Source organism: Populus euphratica, unplaced genomic scaffold, assembly GCF_000495115.2.
Source record: "Populus euphratica unplaced genomic scaffold, PopEup_1.0 scaffold103.1, whole genome shotgun sequence".
Classification (NCBI taxonomy): Eukaryota; Viridiplantae; Streptophyta; class Magnoliopsida; order Malpighiales; family Salicaceae; genus Populus; species Populus euphratica.
Window position 1 is genome coordinate 1,253,249 of NW_011499891.1, and position 26,595 is coordinate 1,279,843.

The 26,595-nt window shown below is 34.9% G+C and overlaps 4 protein-coding genes across 8 annotated transcripts; 3 read left to right on the plus strand and 1 right to left on the minus strand.

Annotated features, from left to right (window-relative positions):
- Positions 1 to 1,559: 1,559 nt before the first annotated feature.
- LOC105131306 (flavonoid 3'-monooxygenase-like) lies at positions 1,560 to 5,244 on the minus strand. Its single transcript, XM_011034228.1, has 2 exons — positions 4,137 to 5,244; positions 1,560 to 2,384 (listed from the first exon to the last, which is right to left on the minus strand). The coding sequence occupies exons 1-2, from the start codon at positions 5,217 to 5,219 to the stop codon at positions 1,758 to 1,760; spliced, it is 1,710 nt and encodes a 569-aa protein (XP_011032530.1). The 5' UTR covers positions 5,220 to 5,244; the 3' UTR covers positions 1,560 to 1,757.
- Positions 5,245 to 8,118: 2,874 nt separating this feature from the next.
- LOC105131308 (double-stranded RNA-binding protein 2-like) lies at positions 8,119 to 13,129 on the plus strand. The gene is made up of 4 exons (XM_011034229.1): positions 8,119 to 8,308; positions 9,563 to 9,812; positions 10,733 to 10,952; positions 11,554 to 13,129. Exons 2-4 carry the CDS (start codon positions 9,567 to 9,569, stop codon positions 12,816 to 12,818), a joined length of 1,731 nt encoding a protein of 576 aa, XP_011032531.1. The 5' UTR covers positions 8,119 to 8,308; positions 9,563 to 9,566; the 3' UTR covers positions 12,819 to 13,129.
- Positions 13,130 to 14,099: 970 nt separating this feature from the next.
- On the plus strand, positions 14,100 to 18,368 carry LOC105131309 (probable nucleolar protein 5-1). 3 transcript variants are annotated; one of them, XM_011034230.1, is made up of 10 exons: positions 14,100 to 14,209; positions 14,350 to 14,416; positions 14,664 to 14,762; positions 15,070 to 15,111; positions 15,512 to 15,691; positions 15,774 to 15,938; positions 16,313 to 16,513; positions 16,889 to 17,386; positions 17,483 to 17,617; positions 17,699 to 18,368. In XM_011034230.1, the coding sequence occupies exons 3-10, from the start codon at positions 14,685 to 14,687 to the stop codon at positions 18,086 to 18,088; spliced, it is 1,689 nt and encodes a 562-aa protein (XP_011032532.1). In that variant the 5' UTR covers positions 14,100 to 14,209; positions 14,350 to 14,416; positions 14,664 to 14,684; the 3' UTR covers positions 18,089 to 18,368. The 3 variants fall into 3 exon arrangements, with proteins under 3 accessions (XP_011032532.1, XP_011032534.1, XP_011032533.1); XM_011034232.1 differs by having other exon boundaries at positions 14,101 to 14,209; positions 14,353 to 14,416; XM_011034231.1 differs by lacking the exon at positions 14,350 to 14,416 and having other exon boundaries at positions 14,102 to 14,209.
- A 1,456-nt stretch (positions 18,369 to 19,824) lies between these two features.
- On the plus strand, positions 19,825 to 26,069 carry LOC105131310 (probable serine/threonine-protein kinase At1g54610). 3 transcript variants are annotated; one of them, XM_011034233.1, is made up of 8 exons: positions 19,825 to 20,102; positions 20,636 to 21,065; positions 21,382 to 21,666; positions 21,768 to 22,085; positions 22,604 to 22,831; positions 23,931 to 24,031; positions 24,685 to 24,802; positions 25,488 to 26,069. In XM_011034233.1, the coding sequence occupies exons 2-8, from the start codon at positions 20,703 to 20,705 to the stop codon at positions 25,818 to 25,820; spliced, it is 1,746 nt and encodes a 581-aa protein (XP_011032535.1). In that variant the 5' UTR covers positions 19,825 to 20,102; positions 20,636 to 20,702; the 3' UTR covers positions 25,821 to 26,069. The 3 variants fall into 3 exon arrangements, with proteins under 3 accessions (XP_011032535.1, XP_011032536.1, XP_011032537.1); XM_011034234.1 differs by lacking the exon at positions 19,825 to 20,102 and adding an exon at positions 20,236 to 20,382; XM_011034235.1 differs by lacking the exon at positions 19,825 to 20,102 and adding an exon at positions 20,236 to 20,365.
- The last annotated feature ends 526 nt before the right edge of the window (positions 26,070 to 26,595 follow it).

Here is a 26,595-nt window from a genome sequence, read left to right on the forward strand (position 1 = left end):
TTTAATAAAAAATATTATTTTAATATATTTTCAAGTAAAAAATACTTTAAAAAATAACTATAACTACATTTCCAAACAGACTAGATAAAGCAATTTTTTATTTTTAAATAAAGATATGAGCATTTTTAAATTTTTATCATTAAAAATAATTTTAATTATAAATTGAAAAGTAGATACATGCATTCAATATAATAAATAAAAAAATTATATATATTAAAAAAAATTTCTATTATAAATTTAACCAATAACTCATTAAATTAGTCACAAAAGAATTCAATTAAAAAACTAATTTAATCTTATCAATTTTGTTATTCTATTACAAATTTAACCAATAAATTGGCCATAAAGAATTCAAATCAATAAAATTTAATTTAATTTTATCAAAATGAACATTAATTAAGTATCAAATAAAAAAAACATGTATGCACAGTCTTTTAGTGTTTTCCACCTTAACTTTTTTAAATGTATTGAAAATGATAATTAAACATCACTCTTGCATTAGGTTAATTTTGGCAAGTATTAGTATAAATTTATGATTTAATATTATTAATTACTGTCATTATTTTATGAACATTGTAATTATAATAATTAATATTAATGTAAATAAACATAAAAAAGATACCAAATGCTTGTTGCCGGTACTAGCTAGGACAAGAGCAGCAGCATCGTGACAAAGTCACAAGCAAAGTCGTTTTACAAAAAGTCATAACCGGTTAAAGAGGTTTATTTATTTATTTATTTATTGTGTGTGGTTAGTAGTTTATTTCTTAAAAAAATAGATAGGTTTTTTATAAAATATATTAAAATAAATTTTTTTATATCAATTTTTTTATTTTGATATGATTATAATTATTTTTGTATTAGCACATTAAAATAAAAAAATATTAATTTTATATATTTTTTTAAAAAAACTCATTTTTAAAAAGCATTTAAAAACAAAAATTACTACACGTATTTACTATATGATATTTTTAGGGAATAACTAATGAGGTTTTATTAATTATTTTGAAATTTATTTTTAAAAAAAATGGATATAATTAGATAAGAAAATTTTTAAATAAAAATATTTTTATTATTTTTGATGGGTCATGAGTTTTATTTATTTTTTCTTCTTGTATCTGTCTCTTTGTTTAAGATAAATCAAACCAATATCTAATAAATTACATCATAAAATTTCTTTATTTTTAGCAACATGAAGTATAAAGGTTTTTTTAATTTTAACCCTTAACCTCGGATAAAACAGCCCTTAGCTTCGATTCGTGGGGAAGCAAGCTCATTGTTCTTGGTATGAACTCCATGGAGTCCATGCAGCAATTAAGGAGATTTGATCCATCTCTTAACATTTTGATTTTGGATCTTCGACCACTATTTAAGAGAATTCATTCATTAAATGCATCAAACTAATATAAAAATCGAGAGATTTTTTTAAAATTAGTTGAAAAATAAATTTAATCATGGGTAATAATGCATGAACTAAAACAAAAGTGTTTTTTAACATGAATTTATTGTCTTAAAACTCGATGGCAAAATAAAAACACGAATACTTTTTTAATGATATATATATATATATATATATATATATAGACTTGGTAAATACATTAAACTGAAACAATCATTACATCGTATAAGACTCCACTTCTTGGCTTCACTTTAATTTCCATAATGAAGCAACACGACTGGAAATTAAATCCAAATCACACCACTAAAACCATAGATCTATAAGATAGTGACCTCCACAAGAGCATTTTTTCCCCGATCTACTCATAGAGGTTTGGATCAGGTAACCTTGGAGCTGGGATCACAACAAGGGGATTCTCCAACTTTATAACAATCCCAAACTTCTCTGAAAGATCTGGCTCCTTTCCCTCTGGTAATTCCCAGTCAAAACAGTGTAAGAGTGTGGCGAGGAAGTACATGAACATCCTCTCAGCCATGGCGATTCCAGCACAGCTTCTCCTTCCGGACCCAAACGGAAAGTAGCTCAAGTCACTCCCAGTATAGTCCCACTTACTGCTACCATTCAAGAACCTCTCAGGATTAAAATCTAATGGATTTTCCCATACTGTAGGGTCCCTGTGTATAGCCCAGACGTTCACGAAGACCCTAACGCCCTTGGGGATGGTGTAGCCTCCTACTGTGCATGTTTGACTAGGACAATGAGGGACTAGTAATGGAAGCACTGGGTGCAGCCTCAATGACTCCTTCATGATGGCATAGAGATATGGTAATTTGTTTATGTCGGATTCCTGTACCATTCTGTCCTTTCCAATCACTTCGTCCAGTTCTTGCTGTGCTTTTCTCATCACTTCTGGTTTCCTCATAATCTCAGCCAAGGCAAACTCAACTGCGTTCGAGGATGTTTCTGTGCCACCCACGACCATATCCTTCATATGTTCGTGTGTGTGCAGATAGAATATTATTACTTTTTCATCAAGATAAGATAATATTACTAATCTCATGTAAATTTAATAATATTTTATCAGAGAATAATATTCCATGAATCCGTTGAATTATTGTATATTATTGATTCATGGAATATCTAATAATAGAACAATGTTCTTGATGGTTTTTAATTTTCTGCCTCAAAATAATAATTAAATACTATAATCAATCGTGCTCTTCTTTTAATTGTTTATTTTTGGATTTAAATAAATGTGATATGGATGGAGTACACATCGATCAGTAGATCACGATCTATATAGAAATTATTGTTTAAGATTAATTTAATTAAATAATTAACAGGCTCGCATAAAAACAAAGTTCAGGTTTTATGAGAGTGACCGGTACTCTTATTTTTACATTTGTTTCACGGCTGTGCTAGGCAGTGTTCTTAGTCAAACATGCTCCGCTGCTAAATCAATCTTGTAATTGATGGTTTAATAGTATACTTTACCTTAAACTATTAAGGTTGTAGTAAAACAAAGTTTGAATTTATTATATTTTAAAATTAACTATTATTTACTGAGAAATTAAAGTACGTGCGTATATATATATATATCATCAAATTTGATCATCAAAACCAGAATTCAAATATTTACCTTTAGTTTTAAAGATATAAATATGTCATTTTGAAACAACTTAGTTTTTTCTTCTGAAAAAAAATAATTAGAATAAAATAGAAAAAAGGGCAAGTGAAGTTTCATTTATTAATTATTTACCCTTTAACAATTTAAATAAGTTTAATTAAAAATAGAATTTTTTTACCCGAATTGTTAAAGGGACACGAAAACTGAATTGCCATTAAGTATTTGCTTTTTCTAATTAATTGTTTTAATCCCTTCGATCTAAAAAATCAAATTTATTTCAAATAACATTGGTTTATAATATTTAGATTAATAATCAAAGTTCAACAATTAATTAGTCTTATATAACTGCATATGAAAGTAATTTGATGCCAACCCTTAATTTACTCAATAAATAAGTTTGAGAATATAAAGATAAAATTAATTGATAGTTGAAGTATTGTGTTGCCATCAACCCTATTAGTGTAGGGGTAAAATAAGGTCATCACACCTTTAATTGATCAATAGAAAATTAAGCCAGCAAAAACTCTCTCTCGTGCATGCATGTGAACTTCCACTTCTTATTGTCATCTCCATGGTGCCCATTTGTTTGGTAGTGCGTTACATGTATTTAGATGAGTTTTAAAATTATTTTTATTTTGAAAAATATTAAATTAATATTTTTTGTAATTTTAATATACTAATATTAAAAATAAAAGCAATCTAAAAAATATTTTAATATATTTTTAAATAAAAAAATATTTTTTAAAAGTAACCGCCCCTCAATACTAAATAACAAAACACACACTTACGAATCCATTGAAAAAAGTAATTAATTCAGCGAAAATGTCACCTCAAACAAACTTGTATTTCTAGGTTTAGGTCATTATAATAACCTCATCATTTCAATAAGTGAGTATTCTTTAGGTGATTTATATGTTAATCTAAATTAAATTTCTCTCGTGGCAATTTTAAGCATATGCTTCAAAAGAGTTTAATATAATCTTTTAAATATTAATCCTAAGATTTGAATCTAAGAAATTAATTATATATATATATATGCTAGCTTAGGTAACAGAGCCGGTTACATAATTATTGTCATCATGAAAATTAAAGACCGAAAGGAGAACATACCATGAGTAAGGCTTTGACGTGAGTCATGGTGAGTGGTGTTTTGGGATCTCCCTCGTCCTTCAATTTCAGCAAGAATCCCAAGAAGTCCTCGCACTCTGTGCTTCTACTCCTGGCTGCATCCCTCGTGCCATTTTCATCAACCTTCAATCGTTTATCAATCATTTTCTCGAAGATCTGCTCGAACTTCATGGCCAGACCACGCATCTTCTTCACCACACCTTGTAGATCGAATCTAGCCAGGCTAGGGAAAAAATCCGAAATGTTGGGCTTGCTCAATAACTCAGTCATCTCAGCCACCACTCCTCTAAATTCTGCACCTAAACTAGCCCTATCTTTTCCATGGACCGTGCCACCCCATAACATGCTGGTTACGACATTGAACACGGTTAGAAAAAGCTGATCTCCCACGTTGATCGGTGACCCTGCATGGCTATAAATGTACTTGATGGTGTTTCGAACTTCCCGGGAGCGAAGAGGGTAGAGAGAGTCCAAGGTGGCGTTGCTAAGCATCTTGGCGACGCATACTTTTCTCAGCATCCTCCATTCGGGACCATATGGGGTTGCAACTATGTTGGACCGACCGTAGTCCATTGCTCGACTCACGTCAGGAATGTCACGGTTAGCGAACGTAATGTCATGATCTTTGAGAACTTCGGAGGCCAGAGAAGGTGAGGTCACAACAATACCGAGCTTGTAGCCGAGTTGAAGCTTGAATATTGGGCCGTGAGTTTGAGCTAGCTTTGCAAAATACGAATGAATATCTGGTTCAAGAGACGCAAGATTGCCGATCAATGGGAGGCCTCTTGGACCTGGTGGTAGAGAGGAGCTCCTCTTCATAGATTTGGCGTATATCCATCCATACCAAATGACTGAAAAGATGGCGGAGAGAGTAACTAGCATGGTTGCAGACACATCGCTGTTGATACCTTCAAGCAAATACGAGATGGTTCTGATCATGGTGTTAATTTTTGAGAAATATTTGGATACAAATTGTGGAGCTGAGTTTCGGAGAAGAGGAGGGGCGTGCTCTGTATGGACGGGAAATGGAGGAGGTAAATGGGAACTTGAACCAACGAATGACATTCCACCAATTACTACGGAGTTTTAATAGGCAAATATGGCATAGGAGAGAGAGAATTTTATTTCCACTTTCAAAATGTTTTTAAAAATAAATAATTTTTTAATTTCTTTTATTTTAAATTAATATTTATTTTCCCCCTTGAAACAATCATGTGATTTTTTTTTTTTGAGGTGAAGGGCCCGGTTCATAGGAAACAAAATTGCATCGAAAAAACAAGCACACGCAACCCGTTAAATGGTTTTGTCCAAAAGAATCTTTAAAAATCCCATGAGCATGTGAATAAGGGCACTCCTTCGAGCTGAAACAAAAGTTACTGAAACTCATTTGGAAGCTTGGTTTTTTCAAAATGTATTTCTGTTGATAAAACATTATTCTATTAATTTTTAATATAATTATATCAAGAAATAAATTTAAAAAATTATTTTCAAGTGAAAATTACTATCAAGAAGTGCAGTAGCTTCCGCTTTAAAATGTTTCTAAAAAGTTCGTTTATCTTGAAAAGTCATCACATTGATTTTTTTAATTTTTTTATAATTTTTAAGTGATTAAATAAAAAATAAAAAAACATTTCCAATCAAAAACTATTTTTCATCACAATATCAAACATATAATAAAATTGAATTGATCCATGGATAAATCACGAGTTGAATTAATTAATTTGAGTTGATTTAGATTTAAAATGATATCATTTTATTTTTTTTAAATAAATTAAAAAATATTTATTTAAAAATAAAAATATATTTTAAAAGTCAACTTGAGTTAAAAATAAAAACCAATCAAATCTTAAATCTATCTACTTGGTCAAGTCAAGTTTGATAATGTATTTGTAACCTTGCTTCTCTAACGGTGTATCTTATTGATTCTTATAGCTTATAATTATATTACTAATTCTGAAGACTTGACCCTATCAAGGTAAGTGTTGATATAAGTTTATTTAAGTTATTTTTTAATTTTTGATATTTAATTTATTATAATTAAATTTTTAAATTTATTTTGATGTGAGTTTTATAGTCTTGTCATGATTTTATATTCTAGACTATAGATTGATTAAGATCAATCCAAAATATTACTATTTTGATATTTTTTTTTTTAAAAAATTGTTAAATATATTATTATTTAAATATTTTTAAAATATTTCAATAAAAAAAAATTATCATTTAAATATTTTAAAAGTATTTTATCTATTACAAACTAAAATTTTAACTTATTAATGTAGCAACATTTTTTTCTCCCTTGAAAAAAAGAAATGAAACGATCCCCTGAACAACGCAGGCAAAAAAAAAAAAAAAACCTTCTATAAATTATTACTTACGAGGGATGCAGTTGGTTTTATTAGTGTGCGTAAATTGACCCAAACATCCACATTAATCTACAAAAACAATCCTCCTATCCTGTCATCCATACCCGTTTTTTACAACCACAGCCCTGAGCTACAGCAAAAACCATAATAACAGCAGAAACTAGCATGATTACTAACCAAATCTACTTCGTTAGATGAGAGCTTCCGATGCATAGTAATTTGATTTGGAAAGAACAAAACATTAAAAGTGGAATCTTTCTGAATTAGCAGAACCCTTTTGTTCATCTGAATGAATCAGTAGATTTTCCTCCTGCAGAAAGGATGTCAAGATCAGGTTCCCCTGTACTAGCTGTTGACCCTCTGAGATGCCTTCGTAGAAACATTAAAAGTCAAGTCTTTCTAGAGATTTAGCTGCTTGCATTGACTGTTGTAATGGTCTTTGGTTTACAGCAGGAGTGCAGTTTTGACCTTTGAGGCCGTGCTTTCCAAGAACAGCCGGCTTGCCGGGATCTATCTTTTCCTGGGATTCTTGCTTGTGTTTACACTCATCTCATGAGGAGAAAAGGTTTGTAGCTTAAGCCCGTAGCTGGTAGCCACTGTTGTTAAACCCAGCCCAGAGGGTGATCAAGAGCCTGGCTGATTCACCCTCTGCCTTGAGAAAAGTGCAAGAAAATCAACTTGAAGTGGACTTGATTTGTCATAGTTGACAGGTAAGAATCTTAATTGATTTTTATTTTATTTTTTTAAAAAGATTTTAATTGGTCTTTTTTTTTTCTAATTTTTTTATTTGCTCAATTTAATTTGTCTGGTACATAACACGAGTTTTACACCTGTCAATCTCGAATCAGGTTTAATAGTAATGATGGTAGCATCCAAGGATAAATTTGCTTTTGTTTTTTTAGAGGGGATGATAAAACATGATGCTTTTTATTTTTCAATTGAGTGAGAGACTTATAAATTAGTTTCATTAATTTAAATAAGTTTTTATTAGATAGTTTAGACAATATGTTACGTGCTATGTTAGATTTTTTATTTTTTAATTATATTTATATTTATTAAAATTCTAATTCATCCTTTACTCTCATTTAATATAACTAAAAAGTTATGATAAAAATATAAAAACTACAACCTCATTGCTCTAACAAATAAGACTTTAGAACTTAAGAATTATATTTTACAATATAACTCAAAATATATTTTTTCAAATCAATCATAAATATATTAAAATAATACTATTAAAATTCACTTAGTTTTAAGATTAATTTAATCATTTTAGATTCTCGTCTAAAATAAGTTTTTTAATAATTAAATAAGAATTTATTGAATTAAATTAGTAAAAATCTGATTTGATTTCATAATTTTTTTAAATAATATTGTTTTTACTTTAAAAAATTTAAAAGAATATTATTTAATTAAGTCAAATCAATATAATGAACTCATAACCGAATCATGCACAAAACCGAGTTTAATAACTTTATATTTGCGTTAAATATGACGACCTGATTACCAGCTTACATGGTAAATTTTTGTTACGTGATGCGACAAAAAAGGAGACTGTAAGTTAAAAACTAAACTATAACTAAAAAACGGCAGCGACTTTCTCTAGTTCCATGTATCATTTTGTCATCGTAAGTTTCGCACTCTCGCCAAATTCTCTCTCCCCCACCCTGAAAATCTCCACTACCGCTTCCACTGTTCAACGCTTCTTCTTATCTCACTTTCCCACAAGTTTTCCATCACTTTCTCGGGAAAATTCTAGCTCAAGATTCTGACTTCACCATATACTTGCAGGTAAGGAGACCGACTCTCTTGCCCTTGTTGGGTTTTCTGTAAAGATCATTTCTTTTTAACGTTTTGGTTCTTTCTTGAGCTGATTTGATCTTTTTTGGGCTGTTTCCTCATCTGGGTTTTGTGTCATTTTATTGGATGTGAATCATTGTGTATTGGGATATTAAATATTAATTGGGTCTTTAAAAATGAGGTCCTTGAGGTGGGTTTTGGAAAATATTATGCGGGTTTGTTGTATTTCTTTTAGCTCTCTTGGCTGTTTTTGCTTTTTGATTTGAGTTGCTGAAATTCAGTTGTCTTTTTCATTGGATCATTTTAAGGGATTGATGCTTCTACTATTGTGTTCAGACTAAGAGAAGAGTTGTTAGAGTCGAGTGGACCTAATAGGGTTTGTGTACTTAATAAGTATGATTTTTTATTTCTGGTATTCAGCTGAGCATTCCACATTTACCTTCTGTTTTCCTTGTTTTGTTTTGTGTTTTGTTTCCCTTTTTAAGCATGCAAATAAGAACTAATTATTGCCTATTAAATAAAACACCACCATTTTAGCTAGTAGAAGCTATGAATAGGCCTATGTTAAGGTCATTAGATATAGTAAACTAGCTATTCCAGGCTGTTTGAAAGTTTTAGTTTACCTGTATCTGGGATACAGCCATTTACTTTTCATTAGTGGTAGATGTGAATGTTTTGACTCATAGACTTTGACATGATAAAACAGACACTAGTACTTATCCTAATGATGGTTTCTTTTCCAATTAGATTTTAGAAATACCAGTTGAAAGTAATAATTGATTTTTATACATTGGTTAATAGTCTCTTGTTGAATACCTTCACGCATAAGTAGATGGATGGGCACATTTCTAACAAGTTATCCTTTTGAACTTGAAAACCATTTTTTTGGCAATCCATTTGTGTTTGTCTGCTATCATGTTTAGGTGGCAGGCAATCAGAGTTTCATCATCATAAGAGCTTGACATTCTTGCAGAAAGGAAGTTACATAAAGGAAACTGAATTCTGGTTGACTACTTGTATAATATGTGAAACAAGTTTCTTCTGTTTCACTTCTCTTGCATGTTGAACTTGTGCACGAATTGGAAACAGCATCACAGCATAAAGGTTTTGCTTTTTCCCAATATCAGTCAGGAAATCCTTGTATGATTTTCTGTATGCCTTTTCATATTAAGTGTAAAAGAAGTGAATTTCTTCTCCCTCGTCCCCAAACAGTTTGCTTTAATATATTTCCAATTTCACATGTAGAGATATGTATAAGAACCAACTACAAGAGTTGGCTCAAAGAAGCTGTTTCAACCTGCCATCCTATTCGTGTATAAGGGAAGGGCCAGATCATGCCCCTCGATTCAAATCTACTGTCAACTTCAATGGAGAGACTTTTGAAAGCCCTACTTTTTACTCCACTCTGAGGTTAGCAGAACATGCTGCAGCTGAGGTAGCTCTGAACACCCTAGCAAGCAGAGGCCCTTCTAAAGCATTAATTGCTGGAGTTCTGGTAAGCACTTGTCTATATATCTATATTCTTTTATTGGTTTCAAAAATAGTCTTAGTTCAGTTAGAAATTACAGTGCTTAGTTATCTCTCTTTCTCACCAGCCTCAAACCAACATCCAAGGGCTTTAGATCACAACACTATGCCCAAAAGTTACAGTAGTCTCCAGCATTTTCTGGATTCTGATCAATGTGGCTTTTGTGCTCTATAACTTTGCATTTTTAGATACATTATAGCAGTGTAGATGTTGTCAACTGGAATATGTCATGAATTGATTTATCTGCATTGTTTATCTATGCTAACATTGTAAGCTTGGGCCCACCACCGACAAGCTACCACTTAGAGAGTCATGGGTCTATTTGAATTGAACTTTCACTAAATTGTCATGCTATTCCCATTTTAAAATTAACTGTCTTATTCGAAACATCAATTACTCTATAATAACCACATCTGGAGAATTTCTGGGACAATAATACTTGTAATTCATCACAGAACTGAAATAGAACACTGTAGGTTTTTTTTTTTTTTTGAAAAATGACTATCCTGGGATTGAAATGATAAATTTTCTTCTCTTGACAATTTTGCACCCTTCATTCTTTTCTCCCAGGAACAACCTACTCAAGAACATAATATCCAGTACAATTGTAAATATTATTTATGGTGAAGAGAAGGTTAAGGTTGATATACAGCAAGAATGAAAGAAATAAACAAAATACAGGACAAGCTATGCGTGGCTTAAAGAAAATGTTTTTGGATCTTTGTTTGTTTAAATTGACTTATAGCCTTCTTCATATTTGCATCTTCATAGCACATCATTCTCTAATATGCTCTTTTGTTAGTTTTCTGTAACTTATCCATTGTTTACCTCAAAAGTTCAACATTTTACAGTCCAGACAATATGTTTTTATGCTTTCCTCTGCTCAGGATGAAACAGGAGTCTACAAGAACTTGCTCCAGGAGACTGCTCACAGAGCTGGGTTAAAGCTTCCTGTGTACACCACAATTCGATCAGGACCTGGCCATGTTCCTGTGTTCTCGTGCACTGTTGAGCTTGCAGGAATGAGCTTTACTGGAGAATCAGCAAGAACAAAGAAACAAGCGCAGAAGAATGCAGCCATGGCTGCTTGGTCTGCTCTGAAAAGATGTACGCGTTTCATCTTTCTATACAATTCCTGTTCAGATTGCTCGGGCTTGGTTAGAATCTAAACAAGTAGTACTTTATCTGCCTTTTTCAGTTTGTAAAAGGTAGTTTGCTCCCTAGAATAAGCAAGTTGGGAACTGGGAATTAGTGCTTCTGTTTCATCTTTCTCCTCCATTTTGCTTCGAAACTAGAAAGCTGTAGGCATAGATACATGCGATCTAAGTCTTAGACTGTCTTGCCTAAAAAGGGAAAGTTCATGAGATACATACATGAACATCACCAATTGCTTGATTTGTGGTCCCATGTGGGGTCCATTAAAACTCGCAAACTGTTCATGTACTTAGAAATTTGTGAAAAAAATGCTTTCATCTTGCAAAGAACTCCCACATTTTTGGTTCAGAATTGTATGACTTTATTATTATATAATCTTTGCGGAAACTTCCACATGTTTTCCTTAGTTTAGAGCTATCAAGTACATGAATTTCATTTTGACATCTACAGTTTTACCACTTGTTATTCGTTGAATTATTGGCTCTATGACTTTGATAAGAACTTTACCAGTATTTTAATACGATGACCATCCTGAATATTTGCATTTCTGTAGTGGTTCAGCACAGCACATCATCTTCCAATTCATCGACTTCTTCGCCAGTGGAGGCTAAAAGGATTAGTGAAGAACAAGAACAAGTTGTTATTGCTCGTGTTCTTGCATCTCTGCAACCAGCTGAGTTAAAGAACTCCAAGCAAAATGATTCCCAGCGAGGCCAGGAGAGATTCTTTCCCGTCTGCAATGACTTAACCCCTCCAATACCAACTTTATATCCGGTGCAGTGCCATAGCTGGGCTTACCCTAGCTTTTCCCCTGAAATGGCCATATACCAAATGTGGCAGCAAGAAGAATTGTTTCAGCTGCAAAACCGTTTATTGGCACTTCAAATTCCATCAGTTTCTCCTGGCCCTCAAATTCTTCCATATATGCAGTCCATACTCCCCTCTGATTCAGTTCTATTTGGTCCTCTGAGAGAGCAAGAACCTGTACCTGTAGGACCCAGAATTACAATCGCCACTTCAAGACCATTGTACTTGGCTGATCATGTTGTCCCTGATCCAATCAAGGGAGAGTCCACGGTTACCATTAGTGAGATACACGAGGAGAAACCAGAAGAATCACTCCAGTGCTCTACATCAGTTATTCCAGATCCCCCTGTTAGTGGCAACTTCAATGCTGAACCAAGATCCAAGGACCCAGTTGATATGGATGACAAACAGATGAAGGTTGAGCTGGAAAGAAAAGTTGAAAATGTTCAACCAGGAGATAACCAAACTAGAAAATTTGAATGGGCTTCCAGCAGCAAAACAGATTCTGGATATAGACCTTCGGACTTCCAAGCACAAAACAAGCACAGTTTTCAGTCTTCCCAGGCTACTCTGCAGTATCCTCCAAGAGCAAGCACGTTCAGGAGTTGTAGACCAGCTCCATCTGCAGCACCTCCTGTAATGATCAGATCTGTGAGGCCTTTACCTTCATCCACTGCACCTTCTGCACTTAACAACAATATGGGACCTCCTTCAGTGCCCAAACTGCAAGATTTGGCAGCACAAAATCCTGCTCCACCAAGAATGCGAACTGGAGGATCTCATTCATATCTGGCCAGGCCCTTGCCTCAAAGAATGAACCTTGGTGGTGTGCACCCGCGTTTCATGGCACCGGCTGTTCGAATAAGATCAGTTGTTCCTGTCTGTTCAGCTCCTCCAGCAAGGAGAGTGCCAACTTCAGGTCAAGTGGTACCTGATAGAGAGAGCAAAGCTACAGCAGTACCAGAAGACGTGAAAACAGCAAGTTCAGAGCTTGGTAAGCTTCAAATATGAGCGGGTTATAGATACCAAATAGCTCATCATTTTGCTTTTAGATTTTACTAGCTGCATGGCCCACTCGTTGCTGCGGGATAGCTGGAGAAAAACAACAGGAGGGATATTAATGGCGTCTGATGAAGCTCTTTAGACGGTTTTCTGTTTTCATCACTAAGGTGGCCAAGATCCATAGGAGCACCTGTATTTTATCTATTTATTGACTCTGTTAGAAAGCAATGTTTGTAAATTGCTATTTTGTCAGGATTGTTTTTCGAAGCCTCTATATAAGAAATGAAGATGTTTTATGAAACAGATGCTTAGATCTTTTACGGGGAGTGTGATGGTGCCTGCAATGTCAATGTTTGACCCCTTTTTTCTATTGAGCAAAAACGAAGCCATTGAGTGTGGAAAATGAACCACCTACAAATCAATTTAATCTCCTGAAATCGTTGATTCAATGTGCATAGACCCCATTTCCTCGGTCTAAGAAACAGAGAGAATGAGTTGTTATAGGGTTAAAAAACCTCAGCTCCTTGAGAAAAAAAACATAAAAAAAGCCAACTGGTTGCCCGAGGCCGCCTAGCCTCATCAACCTGCAGAAGACGTCAAAAGAAAGGTTAGAACATCATGCACTAAGCAGGAACCAGAGAGAGGCAACGGTGGTGAGCATTGCAGCATGACAAGTCAGATAACTATCATGGAGTTCACCTAATCCATTCTGTCACGTTGAATTTGTATTTAAAAGAACACTGTGAGAGAAAAATTCAGAACTTAATTTATCATTCCTAAATTATATTTGTAAAGATTCATAAATAGAAAAATTTGTTGTTCTTATAAGTATTCGATAAAACCTGATTGGGATATTTTTTATCCTGATGAATATGAATATTTTATAAAACCTAATCTAAATGGAACATTCTCGCAATTGAGTACGGAGATGAAATAAATCCTCCTCCTAATTGGGAAATAGAACCCAATTGTCTCCTTTTCTATTTAGAAAAATTATATTCGATTAAATACAATTAAAAAAATGTTCAATTAAATAAATTAATAAATCAGGGGTCTTTTTCGACAAAATGATGGACAAAGTTTAATCGAAAAACCCTAGTGAACAAAAATAAATAAATGCAAACACCACCTTAACCCTTGACATGACACGTGAGCCAAAAAACCCCAACTTACCCAAAAACTCCCAACTAGGTTTTTATAATCCCTAATATACCCCCGTTTATCACAGATGTCCACCAGCCACAGCGAGTACTAAAAACTCCCTAGCCTCCCTTTTAAACAGGGAGTCTCGACTCTCAGCCTCACTGTGAACCGCTAGTACTCCAATGTATAAAAGCCCCTTAAACCCTAAAAGCACCCTTCCTTCTTTCCCCTGGAGAACGCAGTTGTTGTAAAGAGAGGTATGCAAATTTCCTCTTCAAAGTTCTACTTTTTCCCCACTTCTCTTCTTTTATGATGAAAGACTCCTATATGTGTATATCTCTTGATTTTCTCGTTGTTTTCTTCTCCCTTTAAATGATATCTGCTATTTTGGGTGTAGTAGAAAGGTCTGATACCAAAGCGCGTGTCTTTTGTTTCTTCTTTTTCAAGTGATTGGTGTTAAAAAGGTTGTTTTTTTATATGGGCTTTGCTTTTAACTTCGTGAAGTTGGTTTTCTTTGTTCCCTAATGAGTTACTCTCCGTGTCTGTGTCTGTGTTTTTTTTAGTTTGTTGTTAGTTTGTGAATCATTGAATGCTTGTTTTGATAAGTGAAAATTAGTAAAGTGTGGATTTTTTGGGAGTTTTAGTTGGTTGGAATGAGGTGGGATGGTTAAGTTAGTAGCTTAAAGTAATGGGATGGTGTTGATTTTGCAGGGTTTTCAGAGTTATTGAAAGATGCTTTTGCTATTCGAGACGCCAGGGGGCTTTGCCCTTTTTAAAGTCTTGGATGAAGGAAAGCTATCTAAAGTTGAGGTAATCATTTTTTGTAACTCTGTTTCTGTCTGTTGTTTGGTTTTTGAGAAAAGTGAGGATAATAGAGTCATGTTCATCATTATTGTTTATGTGTTATTCGTTTTGGAGTGGTGAATGTATGAATCTCTGTTATACATACTGAGGTCAATTCAAGTTTTTCTTTTCTTGTCTGTCAAGTAACTGAAGGCTAGAGCAATTATGGTTCAGTGTAGGGTTTTCTCTAGTTTATTTTTCTGCACAAATAGTGCAATATTACTTCTTCTTTTTTGTGCCAAAGTTAATTGTGCATTTATGTCCCTTGCTACAGGATTTGGGGAAGGAGTTTTCAAGCCCAGACTCGGCAAGAAAGGTACTGAATCTCATGTAGTTTAGAAAGTGGATAGCCAGCCCAGGATTCATTTTATATTTTTGCTGAAAATTTTATTTTCTATACATCTAATGTGCATCAGTTAAAAAATTTATTGTTTGTATTGCTATTTGAGTATTCTGAATTCTACATTACCTCTTTGGTTGATTAAAAATATGTTTGATTACAGAACCTGCATCTTCGTTTTTTTAATTGACGCCCAACATCTTCAAATATACTTTTTTATTTTACATAGCATATAATATCTACAAGCTCTAAGGGTACCTGGTTTCTCTTTTTAAATTGGTTGCCATGCCTGCTATAGGAAATTTTTCCTTCTGTAATGTGCTTGTTTTGAGCTTTATCGGGCTCAAATTTAACTGTTATTTGGTACAAACACCAGGTGGTGAAGTTGAAAGCCTTTTCAAAGTTTGAGAACACAGCTGAGGCTTTGGAAGCTGCTACCAAAATAATTGAAAGCTCAACCAGCAAAGGTCTGCGGAAATTCTTGCGTGCTAACTGTGATGGTGAAACATTAGGTGTAGCTGATTCAAAGCTTGGAAATGCAATAAAGGATAAACTGGTCTGCCCATATTTCTAATTTTTAACAGTCATCTTCAATTTTTAGTCTCACTTTGTCTAAGTCAGCAATTGTCACATTGCAGAAAATAGAATGTGTTCACAACAATGCTGTGATGGAATTGATGAGGGGTGTTAGGAGTCAGTTGACAGAACTCATATCTGGTTTAGCTACTCAAGATTTGGCACCAATGAGCTTGGGTTTGTCTCACAGTCTATCCAGATACAAACTGAAGTTCAGCCCTGATAAGGTATTTACTGTACATTGACGTGTCTTATTTTCTGTGGTTCAATCATCACTGTATCTATAATCATGTTCCATGATTGCTTGTTGATATGTATGTGTAAATGTAAGCTAACATGTTTATGGCATGTATCCTTGTGCTTTTCAATCAATGTCATTTGTGCCCTTGTCTTCATTGGTCATTGTTCAAAGAATATTTTTCTTTGGTTGCTTTCCAAGACAGACCATTAGATTGGCAGAAGTTTGTGCTGCACTATAATTATCTAGCTTGTATTTTTGCTGAGCTATATGTATCTGGAATTTGAGTTTTGCCATTTCGTTTATAGGGCATCTGTATTTCTTTGGGATGCTGTAATCATAATGCTCACTGCTCTGTTTTAGGTTGACACAATGATCATTCAAGCCATTGGTTTACTTGACGATCTTGATAAGGAGCTGAACACGTATGCAATGAGGGTTCGAGAATGGTATGGTTGGCATTTTCCTGAGCTTGCCAAGATCATACAGGACAACATCCTTTATGCCAAAGCAGTGAAACTAATGGGTTGCCGTGATAATGCTGCAAAGCTTGATTTCTCTGAGGTAGAATCCAGTCTCTTGTTTATTGCAATAAACTGTGTTTCCTCCTCCCTCCCTCCCTCTGTGTGTGTGTGTGTGGTTAATGGGGTTATCATGAAATCAGTGATGCCACCCGCTTACATTATATTCTCTAAGGCTACCATGTCTTGATCCATGTTGATACTGCTACTGGCTCTGTCTTTACCTAATTCTTGACCCTGAATTTGTTATCAAATATCCTTTAGTGAGCAATCCTCTCTAAGATGAATGTTCAATATCCCTCCCTACTGTCAAACAGCATGTTGGATCACGAGGCCACTCTCGATTATATTATTTTCCTATTGTAGGATAAGATGGTCTCTTGAATGTTTCATTAATCTCTTTCTTAAAATTTCACAGATACTGCCCGAAGAAGTTGAAGCAGAACTGAAGGAGGCAGCTATGATATCAATGGGAAGTGATGTTAGTGATGTTGACTTGATGAATATCAAAGAACTATGTGACCAGGTTTTATCTTTAGCTGAATATAGAGCTCAACTGTATGATTATTTAAAAAGCAGGATGAATACCATTGCACCAAACTTGACTGCTCTTGTTGGGGAACTCGTTGGAGCTCGGCTTATTGCCCATGGGGGCAGCTTGTTGAATCTTGCAAAGCAGCCTGGGAGCACTATACAGATTCTTGGGGCAGAAAAGGCTCTCTTCAGAGCTCTGAAAACAAAGCATGCTACTCCAAAATATGGGCTTCTTTACCATGCATCCTTGGTTGGTCAGGCTCCCCCTAAGATGAAGGGTAAAATTTCCAGGTCACTAGCTGCAAAATCTGCACTTGCAATCCGGTATGATGCTCTTGGAGATGCCCAAGATGACTCTATGGGACTGGAGAACAGGCTAAAGGTATGTTATGGAAGTTTTCATGTTAGAGACAATGATAACCTGTACCTTATGTCAACTTTTATTGCCGGGGGATTTCTTAGACACTGTAATTTGTAGCTTGAAGCACGATTAAGGAATCTCGAAGGAAAAGAATTGGGTCGCTTTGCTGGGTCAGCTAAGGGCAAACCAAAGATAGAAGCTTATGACAAGGATAGGAAGAAGGGAGCTGGAGGATTGATAACTCCTGCCAAGGTCCACCTCTTGTTTTGAGTATGATTGTTAGTTTTTCTTTCTTCTTGTAATTAACCCTTTAATGCCCTTTTCTTTGTGCAGACATATAATCCTTCTGCAGATGCTGTTCTTGGCCAAACACCAGATTCAACTGCTAGGAAGTTCGAAGTAGAACCAGCAAAGGAGGCTCCAGCTAGTGGAGAAGAGAAAAAAGAGAAGAAAAAGAAGAAGAGAGCTGAAGAAGAAACAACTGTGCTAGGTGACAGAAATGGAACTGCCGAACAGGATGGCGAAGGGGAAGCTAAGAAAGAAAAGAAGAAAAAGAAGAAACATCAAGCTGAGAATGATGGTGTTCAAAACGAAGCTGAAAATGTTGAGGAGGGAGGCAAGAAGAAAAAGAAGCGGAAGCATTCCGAAGCAGAACAGGATGAGGAATCTGAAATGCCAAGCAAGAAGAAAGAGAAAAGGAAGAAGAAGAAGAGTGGGGATTGAGAAAATCCAGAAAGTTAAGGATAACTCCGCAATTTTGGAGAAAGACGAGTGAGGGTTGAGAGAACTCAGAAAATTGAGGAAACGTGGTGCTCCGCAATTTTGGAGGAGAAATTAGGGTGCAGCTCCTTATTTCTATGTGTAAAATTATCTTTTTTCCTGTCTAATTGTTTTTCATTTTGTTTTTGACTTGTTTCCAATGTATTTTTCTAATTCTCATGGACATGATAGTGAGCATTTGCCAGAATCAGACACTTCATGCAAAATTATATTTGGAAAACTATGAATTGCGTCTCTCGCTGGTTGCGATTAGGATAAATGAAAAGACTGAAAATACTGCAAACAGGCATCTATTCTTATTAAGGGCTCTTGTGACAAGAAAGCATTGCCCTGCCATTTTTTTTTTAATTAACTGGTTGATTTATGTATATTTTAATTAATTTTATGGATATCTTGATTAATTTTATAATTTTTAAAGTTATTTTATAGATTTGAAAATTAATATATAATTTTTTTTAATAATTTTAAAATTTATGAGACTTAACTGATAATTTTTAAAAAGTAAATATAAAAGCTGACTGTCATGATTACTGCTGTTAAATTTTCATATCTGGTCAGGGTACTTCTTATCCGGCAGATACTCCGGGAGAAGGGAAGAAAAAGCAATAGATGGCCGAAAAAAGAACAGGCAAATCTCTCGACAAGGGATGAAGAAAATCGAAGCTGGACTCATAATTGATAGGGTCGCAAAGGAAGCCTACACATTTGACAAGGGCTGAGGTCCCACTGGATATTTGTTTATCGAGTATATTATGGATGAACTAAGCCTGTCCGTGGATGAATAATTTAAACATTTGTGGAATGAATATATATATAAGTTAGGTTGGCTGTGGAATTCATAGCAAGACTTGGTTGGCTACAATCATTTTTTATACTTCAATCATGGTTTTGGATCCTTTCTAGGTCGATCCAAAAAAAATCTTTTCCAAGTCTAAGCATGGTGCCTGATGCTCTCCTGAATCCTTGTAGCTTCTAGGAAAATTAGGTTTCTTCAGAAGAAAAGCACCCTTACAATTCTTATTCATAAATGGAACATTGATTTCAAAGGGAAGTAATGAGCTGGAAAGGAGAGTGACACTAGAAATGTCTTTGAAAATGTTTTGGGAACTCAACCCTTTTTTCCCACTAGTTTAAGAAGAATCAGAAGGAGAATATCCCAGGAAAAAAAAAAAAATTCCTTTCAAACACTTAGCCAACACTCTAGCTATTTTAATGGTTAATAAAATATATGAGAAATTCCTTTTTATTTATCTTTGTTATTTTTTTAAAAAGCATAGTTTACAGTCAACTAAAATTTTAAATTAGATGAAATAATTAAATTATCCTCGTATATAATACCCATTTGCAAAACTAAATAACTTTAGAAATATGTTATTGCAGTCCACCCAACTACATATATTTAAATTATGCTTTTAATATGGTGATGCGTTATAATACTAAATATAATCTTATTCTCTGTGTTTTTTTTTATTTAAAGTTAAATTCAGAAGTCACAATATTTTTTTAGTAGTAACATGACATTTACCCCTGCAAAAGAACAAATTTCTAAACAAATTCACGCATCTAAAACAAATTAAAAAAAATCCCTAAGAAATTAAAAAAGAAAAGAAAGATGCAAAAGCAAAACATGCCCCCAAGGAATTGAAAAAAAAAAAAAGGAAAAAATATAATATGAGGGAGAGGGGGATTGTTGTGGATTTGACTTGGAACAAAACAGGAAGTGATCAGCTACTGTTTTGTTTGGTTGGATTGGTTCTCTTTATTTTTCTCTTCTTTTCTTGTCTGAAACAAAGACCCCAACCAAAAAGAAAACAAAGGAAGAAAGACCCCAAAAGCGACCAGAAAACCATTCCATGCCACCACTTCCACCACCACCAACAAAAACAAAACTTTTTTCAGTATTGTACTCCTTGTATTCTCTCTGTCCCTTCTCTCTTTTCACTCAGATTCAATCAAAGTAAGTATCTTTCTCAATTGACATCACTTTCTTCAACCATCCACATCCCTTTCAGATCAGTTTTTCACTTCTGTTTTGTCTTCAAAGCTAAATATCCTGTCTTTCTCAATCCACTGCTCTCCCTTTCTTTCCTTTTCTCCACTTGGGCTCAGATCATTTTTGACTTGGCTTTCTAGTTAATGAATCTTCAAAGGGCCTAAATTTTGTAGATTAGGTTTCCTCTGACTTGTTTTTATTTATATACCTGCTCTAGGGTGCTAATGGTGAGCTCGTTTGAACTGTAAAGTTTCTATCTCCCGATCTTTTTTTTTTCTTCCTGTTTTTGACTTTTAGTTCTGATGTGTTGTCAATCTTGAGAATTAGGAATCCGGGTTGAGGATTTTCTTGATTTTGGAATGGGAGTTTGGTCAGTTTAGCTAGTTTGACCTGTGAATTTTAAACTCTCTTGGATCATGTGGTAGATAGGAATTAGTGCAAATTTGTTATTTTCTTGGATTGTTTTAATGCTTAGTGGTTAATTTATTGATTTGCAGTGGTTGTTTGCTGATTCTTGGGAAATCCAGATAGACCATGTTGAGAAATGAGATGCAGGTTTAAGACATGGGGTGTGTTCTTGGGAGAGAGGTATCTTCGGGCATAGTTTCAGAGTCTAAAGAGGTTAAGAACTCAAGATTTGAATCCAATAGGAAAGTAGAAGATGTTTCAGTGACAAAGACCGATACTACTAGCAGTGTTGTTGAGATTCGAAATGAGGAAACTCAGGAGGAGAAAGTTGATGGGGATAAAAAACCTAGGGGAGAGAGGAGGAGGTCAAGGCCAAACTATAAGCCGAGTAACGTGCCTGGACAATCGCGTGGTGAGCAGGTTGCAGCTGGCTGGCCACCCTGGCTGTCGGCAGTCTGTGGAGAGGCACTAAATGGATGGATTCCACGGAGGGCAGACACATTTGAGAAGATTGACAAGGTGAGGTATTATTTCAGAATTCAAGATTCAGTGGTTGTGTTGTTTCTGAAACTAACTGTGAAATAGTGGTTAGTTGGGTAGAGAATTCCTATCTTGAATGCCTGCCACAGATGATGTAGCTGTTATCTCGTTATAAGTAATATCATAATAATTGTAAGTTTTGTTCAAATTCAAACGAAAAAAAAAGAAAGTGGTTAGAGGCATTTGAGATAGGGGGTTCGCCCAATATAACATGGTCATTTTTTTTCTCCAATTTGTTAATGTTTACCCAAGTTAATTTTCTTGTTCAAATTGTTGCTTCCATCCTTGATTGTAGATTGGATCAGGTACATACAGTAATGTGTACAAAGCTAGAGATCTGTTGACAGGGAAAGTTGTTGCCCTTAAAAAGGTTCGTTTTGATAATTTGGAACCAGAGAGTGTGAAGTTTATGGCGAGAGAAATCCTCATTTTGCGAAGATTGAATCATCCTAATGTTGTAAAGTTGGAAGGTTTAGTTACTTCCAGGATGTCATGTAGTTTGTACCTGGTATTTGAGTACATGGAGCACGATTTAGCTGGACTTGCTGCCAGCCCTGCAGTAAAATTTACAGAGGCTCAGGTTAGTCCATTTCTGTCTTGAATCAATAGTAGAGTGGATATCCTCAGAGCTATTATTGAGGTTGGTTTTTTATTAAACATTTGCCAATGTTTGCACCCCAGGTTAAATGTTACATGCATCAACTATTATCTGGACTTGAGCATTGTCACAAACGCGGTGTGCTTCATCGTGACATTAAAGGATCGAATCTTTTGATTGACAATGAAGGAATACTAAGGATTGCTGATTTTGGATTGGCGTCTTTCTTTGATCCTAATCACAAGCATCCAATGACAAGCCGGGTTGTTACTCTGTGGTATCGGCCTCCTGAGCTTCTTCTTGGGGCTACTGACTATGGTGTTAGCATTGACCTGTGGAGTGCAGGCTGTATATTGGCTGAGTTACTGGCCGGGAAGCCCATTATGCCTGGTCGTACAGAGGTAACTATTATCTTGTTGCAGTTGAAATTTTATTTGTCCAGCCTTTTGATACATGTACTGAAGATGATTTGCCTTGAGTCAATTTAGTTCCCAAAACTTGATGCTAAACTGCACCTATGTAATGGTGTAGGACATGCATGGATACAATTGCTACGGCTTACATTAAAGCTTAAGATCTTTTGGCTTTGGCAGTGAAAGGTTAACATAAACGAGCTATTGATTAATACATATATACGATTTTGAAGATTATGGAACACAGAATCAGTGACAAAAATTAGCAAAGAATGTGAATATGAGTTTGTTAAATGAATAGTTGATTTTTTTGATTTTTTACACCTTGGCAGTGGTTGCGATTTTCTGCTTGGGTCTTAACTAGTTTTCCATGAGAATGGTGCATCTTGGTATATTGTGCTTTTGTTTGTGTGCACGCAAAATTGCAAATTATTCAAATGCAATATTACACTTGAATGAATGTGTTGCTCTCAATTCTGAACACAAGTGTTTCTTTGATGATCCAGGTAGAGCAACTACATAAGATATATAAGCTATGTGGTTCGCCATCAGATGAATACTGGAAAAAATCAAGGTTGCCAAATGCAACTTTGTTTAAGCCTCGAGAGCCTTACAAAAGATGCATAAGAGAGACATTTAAAGATTTTCCACCATCATCACTTCCCCTCATCGAAACTCTTCTTGCAATTGATCCAGTGGAACGTCAGACAGCCACAGCTGCCCTAAAGAGTGAAGTAAGTTATGACATTTTCAATAGTTTTGTTGTCTTTTGGAGTCTTCAACTTTTTCCGCATCTCCATGCTTGTGTTATGGTAAGCCTTTTCTTTCTGTCAACTCCTGCCAAATCAGTGTCTTGTTCGAGGGGTCCAAAACAATGATAGTTGTTTGCTCTGCTCTGCTCCCTGAACTCTGGATGAAATTAAAATCAACATGAAAGTAGATCATGGATTCCCATATGATCTTAAATTTTCTTGTTGCTGATGAAAACCCTGGATTACCATTGTGTTTATATAACCTCAAATATACTGGAATTTGAAGGGGGGGGGGGGAAATCAAGTACTAGTCTGGTTGGTTTGCTTGCTGTATGTACTTTAAATAATCATGCTACTGAATTTTATAGTGATCCAGTAATTAGCTAACCTTAATGGCTCAGAGACTGTATAAAATTCTTAAGTGGATTTCTCTTAACTTGAGCACAATCATTTCTTGTAAATCAGAAATAGATTGTCATATGCCCTCAAAATTAGAGGAAAGGAAACCTGAATGGAGAGGTTTTTTTTTTTTTTACCAAAAAACAGTTCACAGTAGTTAAGTTAAAATAAAATAAAATTGAAGTTTGGGAACTCATTTCAGTTTGACTCAAAGTTCAAGGTGGAATAGGTTAATTTAACCAATATTTCATTCTAGTTATGAAGGTGTAGTGTTTTGCTCTCTGCTTTACACTTGATGATAAAAATTGAATAAGCAGATTTTGATCATTAGGAACAATAATAAAATTAATCAGCAGGTTACGACCATTAGGTAACCAATTACACCACATGCTTTTTTTTTCCCTGGAAAACCAAGTTGATTCAGTGATGGCTCCTGCCTCAATGGATCTAAACCTGATCTTGGCATTTGCTAGCATCATTGACTTTGAAATTTTATGGTTAGTCTGACATTAAAGCATTGGTTATATCCCTCAAAAATTTAATACTCTATTTTATTTCTTTTGGAATTAAAAACTGGTTTAACTTATAAAAACAGAGGCGTTCCTCGTAATGATATCAAATTATGTCAAATATTTTTGTATATCATGCTTAATCATTCCATTCATTAACTTTTATTATGCAGTTCTTCACAACAGAACCTTATGCTTGTGAACCTTCTAGTCTCCCAAAATATCCCCCAAGTAAGGAGATGGATGCTAAACGACGAGATGATGAAGCTCGAAGGTGCCCCATTAGATATACTTTTGTTATTGCTTTTGTGCAAAATCTTGGTAAAAATTAACCTGTTGCTCTCTCTCACTCTCTCTCCCTCCTTCCCAGCATGCACAGCCTTGTTTATAAGTAGATGGGTGGGTGGATAAGATGTGCATGTGCACACAAACATAACCCTTGAATGTTAATATTTTATCTAAACCATCTATGATCTGCTTATATGATTGTGTTTTGCTCCTAGTATTTGGTAAAATGATTTCTGCAGACAGTACAAAGCTAAAACATCATTATGATTCAAGGCAAGTTTTTCTTCGACAGGATTGAGAGACACTGTATATGGAATGGAGTAAAACATCTACAAAACTATCCAGTCAGAATAAACTAGAGTTAGCACGAAGGAATAAAAGAAAGCAAATAAACTCTATAAAGTCTGCTTTGATTGTTGTCATTGTGTTCTTTTTGTGCTTTCTTATATATCCCAAGGAAGTTGCCTGGAACAAATTTTAATATGATCATTATGCAACCATTCTACTTTTCCCTCATCTGTTTTGTTTTACATCACAGATGTTCTTTAAACATGTCCTTTTCTCTTTCATATATGGTGTACCGAGTGTCTGTTATCTCTTCCTCTCTCTAGAGAAAGTCATTTTTGTTTGATTGTGTAGACTAAGAGCTGCCAGCAAAGCCCAAGGTGATGCTGCAAAGAAAACGCGTACACGTGAACGTCATGCTAGGGCAATGCCAGCTCCCGATGCCAATGCAGAGCTCCAGTCCAATATTGATGTATGTCTGATAATTTACCCGCATGAACTATTGTTGTTGTTTAGTTTTCGGTCCTTTCATTTACAAATGCTTAGACATGCATGCCATAGGATTACAGTTTCTATGCGAAGAACTAACCAAATAAATGGATATAGCATGTGGAGAATGTGTGGAAAGAATGTGACTTTTCCACCCTTTTCATAGCAGTAGATTTGACTAAAAAAAATTCCCATTCGCCAATGCCACTTGTGACTTGTGAGTTTTATTCATTTTATCCGGACCTGTTGTTTAATTTTCAAGAGCTTCATTTTGTTCCTTTTGTTGCTACTTTCAATGTGTTTGAGATTGCCTGGCAAGGGAGCGTCCTCCTTTTGTGCCACTTTTAACACTCTGTTTGGATGGATTGGGTAAAATCCTTTCTAATTGGAAGGATTGAAAAATGTGATGATAGAAGGAAGAGATGGATCCCTCCATTCATTTTTGGAGTACACATCCATCTTGCCAAACAAGGTATAAACACCTTTTGTCTCCCTCCGCCCTTCTTTCCACCATAACAAAGAGTAGGGGAGTTTCTAATACTAAGTATATGAGAAATCTATGTTTTCATAATCATCACAATAACCCGAGAGAATTTTCAGTGAGCCGATGACTTAATTTGCCTTTTACTTCTTTTAATTGTTAATCATGCTGTTTCTTTCTACAACAGAGAAGGCGCCTAATTAACCATGCAAATGCAAAAAGCAAGAGTGAAAAGTTTCCCCCACCACATCAGGATGGAGCTCTTGGCTATACTTTAGGATCTTCTCACCACATTGATCCTGCGCTTGTTCCTCCTGATGTGCCATTTAGTACTACCTCATTCACGTACTCAAAGGACCCAATACAAACTTGGTCTGGCCCGTTGGTTGACCCTGCTGGTGTCGGTGCTCCAAGGCGAAAGAAGAAGAATACTGGTGATGCACTAGGATCGTCAAATCTGCCAACTGGAAAAGATAAGAGCAGAGATACTCGGTTAAAAGGAAAAAAGAGCATGGCTTAAAACCTTGTTGCATGCATGGGATGCCAGATTTGTTGACTGGTGATTTCCCATACAAGAGTCACACTGCAATCTGTGTACTAAAACAACTTGATTCTTCACACACACAAGAACATATTTACTCGGTTAAAAATGTTTCGAGAGCTGAAATCAGATTTTCTGTTCTCTTTTTCCCATTTTAGATTTCTTCATTCCATAGAAGAAATATTTCTGCTCTCCTCGGGGATGGTGAGAAACTTCCATCGATGTGTACATGTTTATTATTCTTCCTTTCCTTCAGAATTTTCTTGTTGACAACTAAGTTATGTTCAGATTAGTAAAAGATGCCAATAATTCTTCAAGAGTTCCAGGAAGCCTGAGTTCTTTATTCCTTTGTATCAGTCACATGTCTAGATTTCCTTTCTGAAATCAAGGAGAGTGACTAGCGCGAAGTTTGTAAACTGCTGTAATAATAAAAGCACTGGACATGATCAATGGTCAAACATATTCATCATAGCAATTTCTCCCGAATGATTCCGGCCCACACAGACTCTTACAGCATAGCTTGGTTAATATTTTGGTGACAGTATCTTCTTCCTTCTCTCTCTTCTTTTATGGCGTGAAGGTGTCAGGTTGCTGTGGCATTCTGATTGCTGATGAAAACCATTTCCAAGGCCCGGATCAAATGATGTCATTTTATATTTATTTTTTTTTTAAAAAAAGTTAAATGTTAACCATTTCCAAGGCCCGGATCAAATGGTCATTTTATATTTATTTTTTAAAAAAGTTAAATGTTATT

What these genes read in the sequence shown, in the direction of transcription:
- LOC105131306 (XM_011034228.1), bottom strand. Translation starts at nt 5,219, where the DNA reads ATGTCATTCGTTGGTTCAAGTTCCCATTTACCTCCTCCATTTCCCGTC. An exon ending in ACGTCAAAGCCTTACTCATG is followed by an intron (nt 2,385 to 4,136) that starts GTATGTTCTCCT and finishes GAACATATGAAG; the next exon opens with GATATGGTCGTGGGTGGCAC.
- LOC105131308 (XM_011034229.1), top strand. Translation starts at nt 9,567, where the DNA reads ATGTATAAGAACCAACTACAAGAGTTGGCTCAAAGAAGCTGTTTCAAC. An exon ending in CATTAATTGCTGGAGTTCTG is followed by an intron (nt 9,813 to 10,732) that starts GTAAGCACTTGT and finishes TCCTCTGCTCAG; the next exon opens with GATGAAACAGGAGTCTACAA. An exon ending in TTGGTCTGCTCTGAAAAGAT is followed by an intron (nt 10,953 to 11,553) that starts GTACGCGTTTCA and finishes GCATTTCTGTAG; the next exon opens with TGGTTCAGCACAGCACATCA.
- LOC105131309 (XM_011034230.1), top strand. Translation starts at nt 14,685, where the DNA reads ATGCTTTTGCTATTCGAGACGCCAGGGGGCTTTGCCCTTTTTAAAGTC. An exon ending in TGAAGTTCAGCCCTGATAAG is followed by an intron (nt 15,939 to 16,312) that starts GTATTTACTGTA and finishes GCTCTGTTTTAG; the next exon opens with GTTGACACAATGATCATTCA. An exon ending in CAAAGCTTGATTTCTCTGAG is followed by an intron (nt 16,514 to 16,888) that starts GTAGAATCCAGT and finishes AAAATTTCACAG; the next exon opens with ATACTGCCCGAAGAAGTTGA.
- LOC105131310 (XM_011034233.1), top strand. Translation starts at nt 20,703, where the DNA reads ATGGGGTGTGTTCTTGGGAGAGAGGTATCTTCGGGCATAGTTTCAGAG. An exon ending in TAAAATTTACAGAGGCTCAG is followed by an intron (nt 21,667 to 21,767) that starts GTTAGTCCATTT and finishes TTTGCACCCCAG; the next exon opens with GTTAAATGTTACATGCATCA. An exon ending in TTATGCCTGGTCGTACAGAG is followed by an intron (nt 22,086 to 22,603) that starts GTAACTATTATC and finishes TTGATGATCCAG; the next exon opens with GTAGAGCAACTACATAAGAT.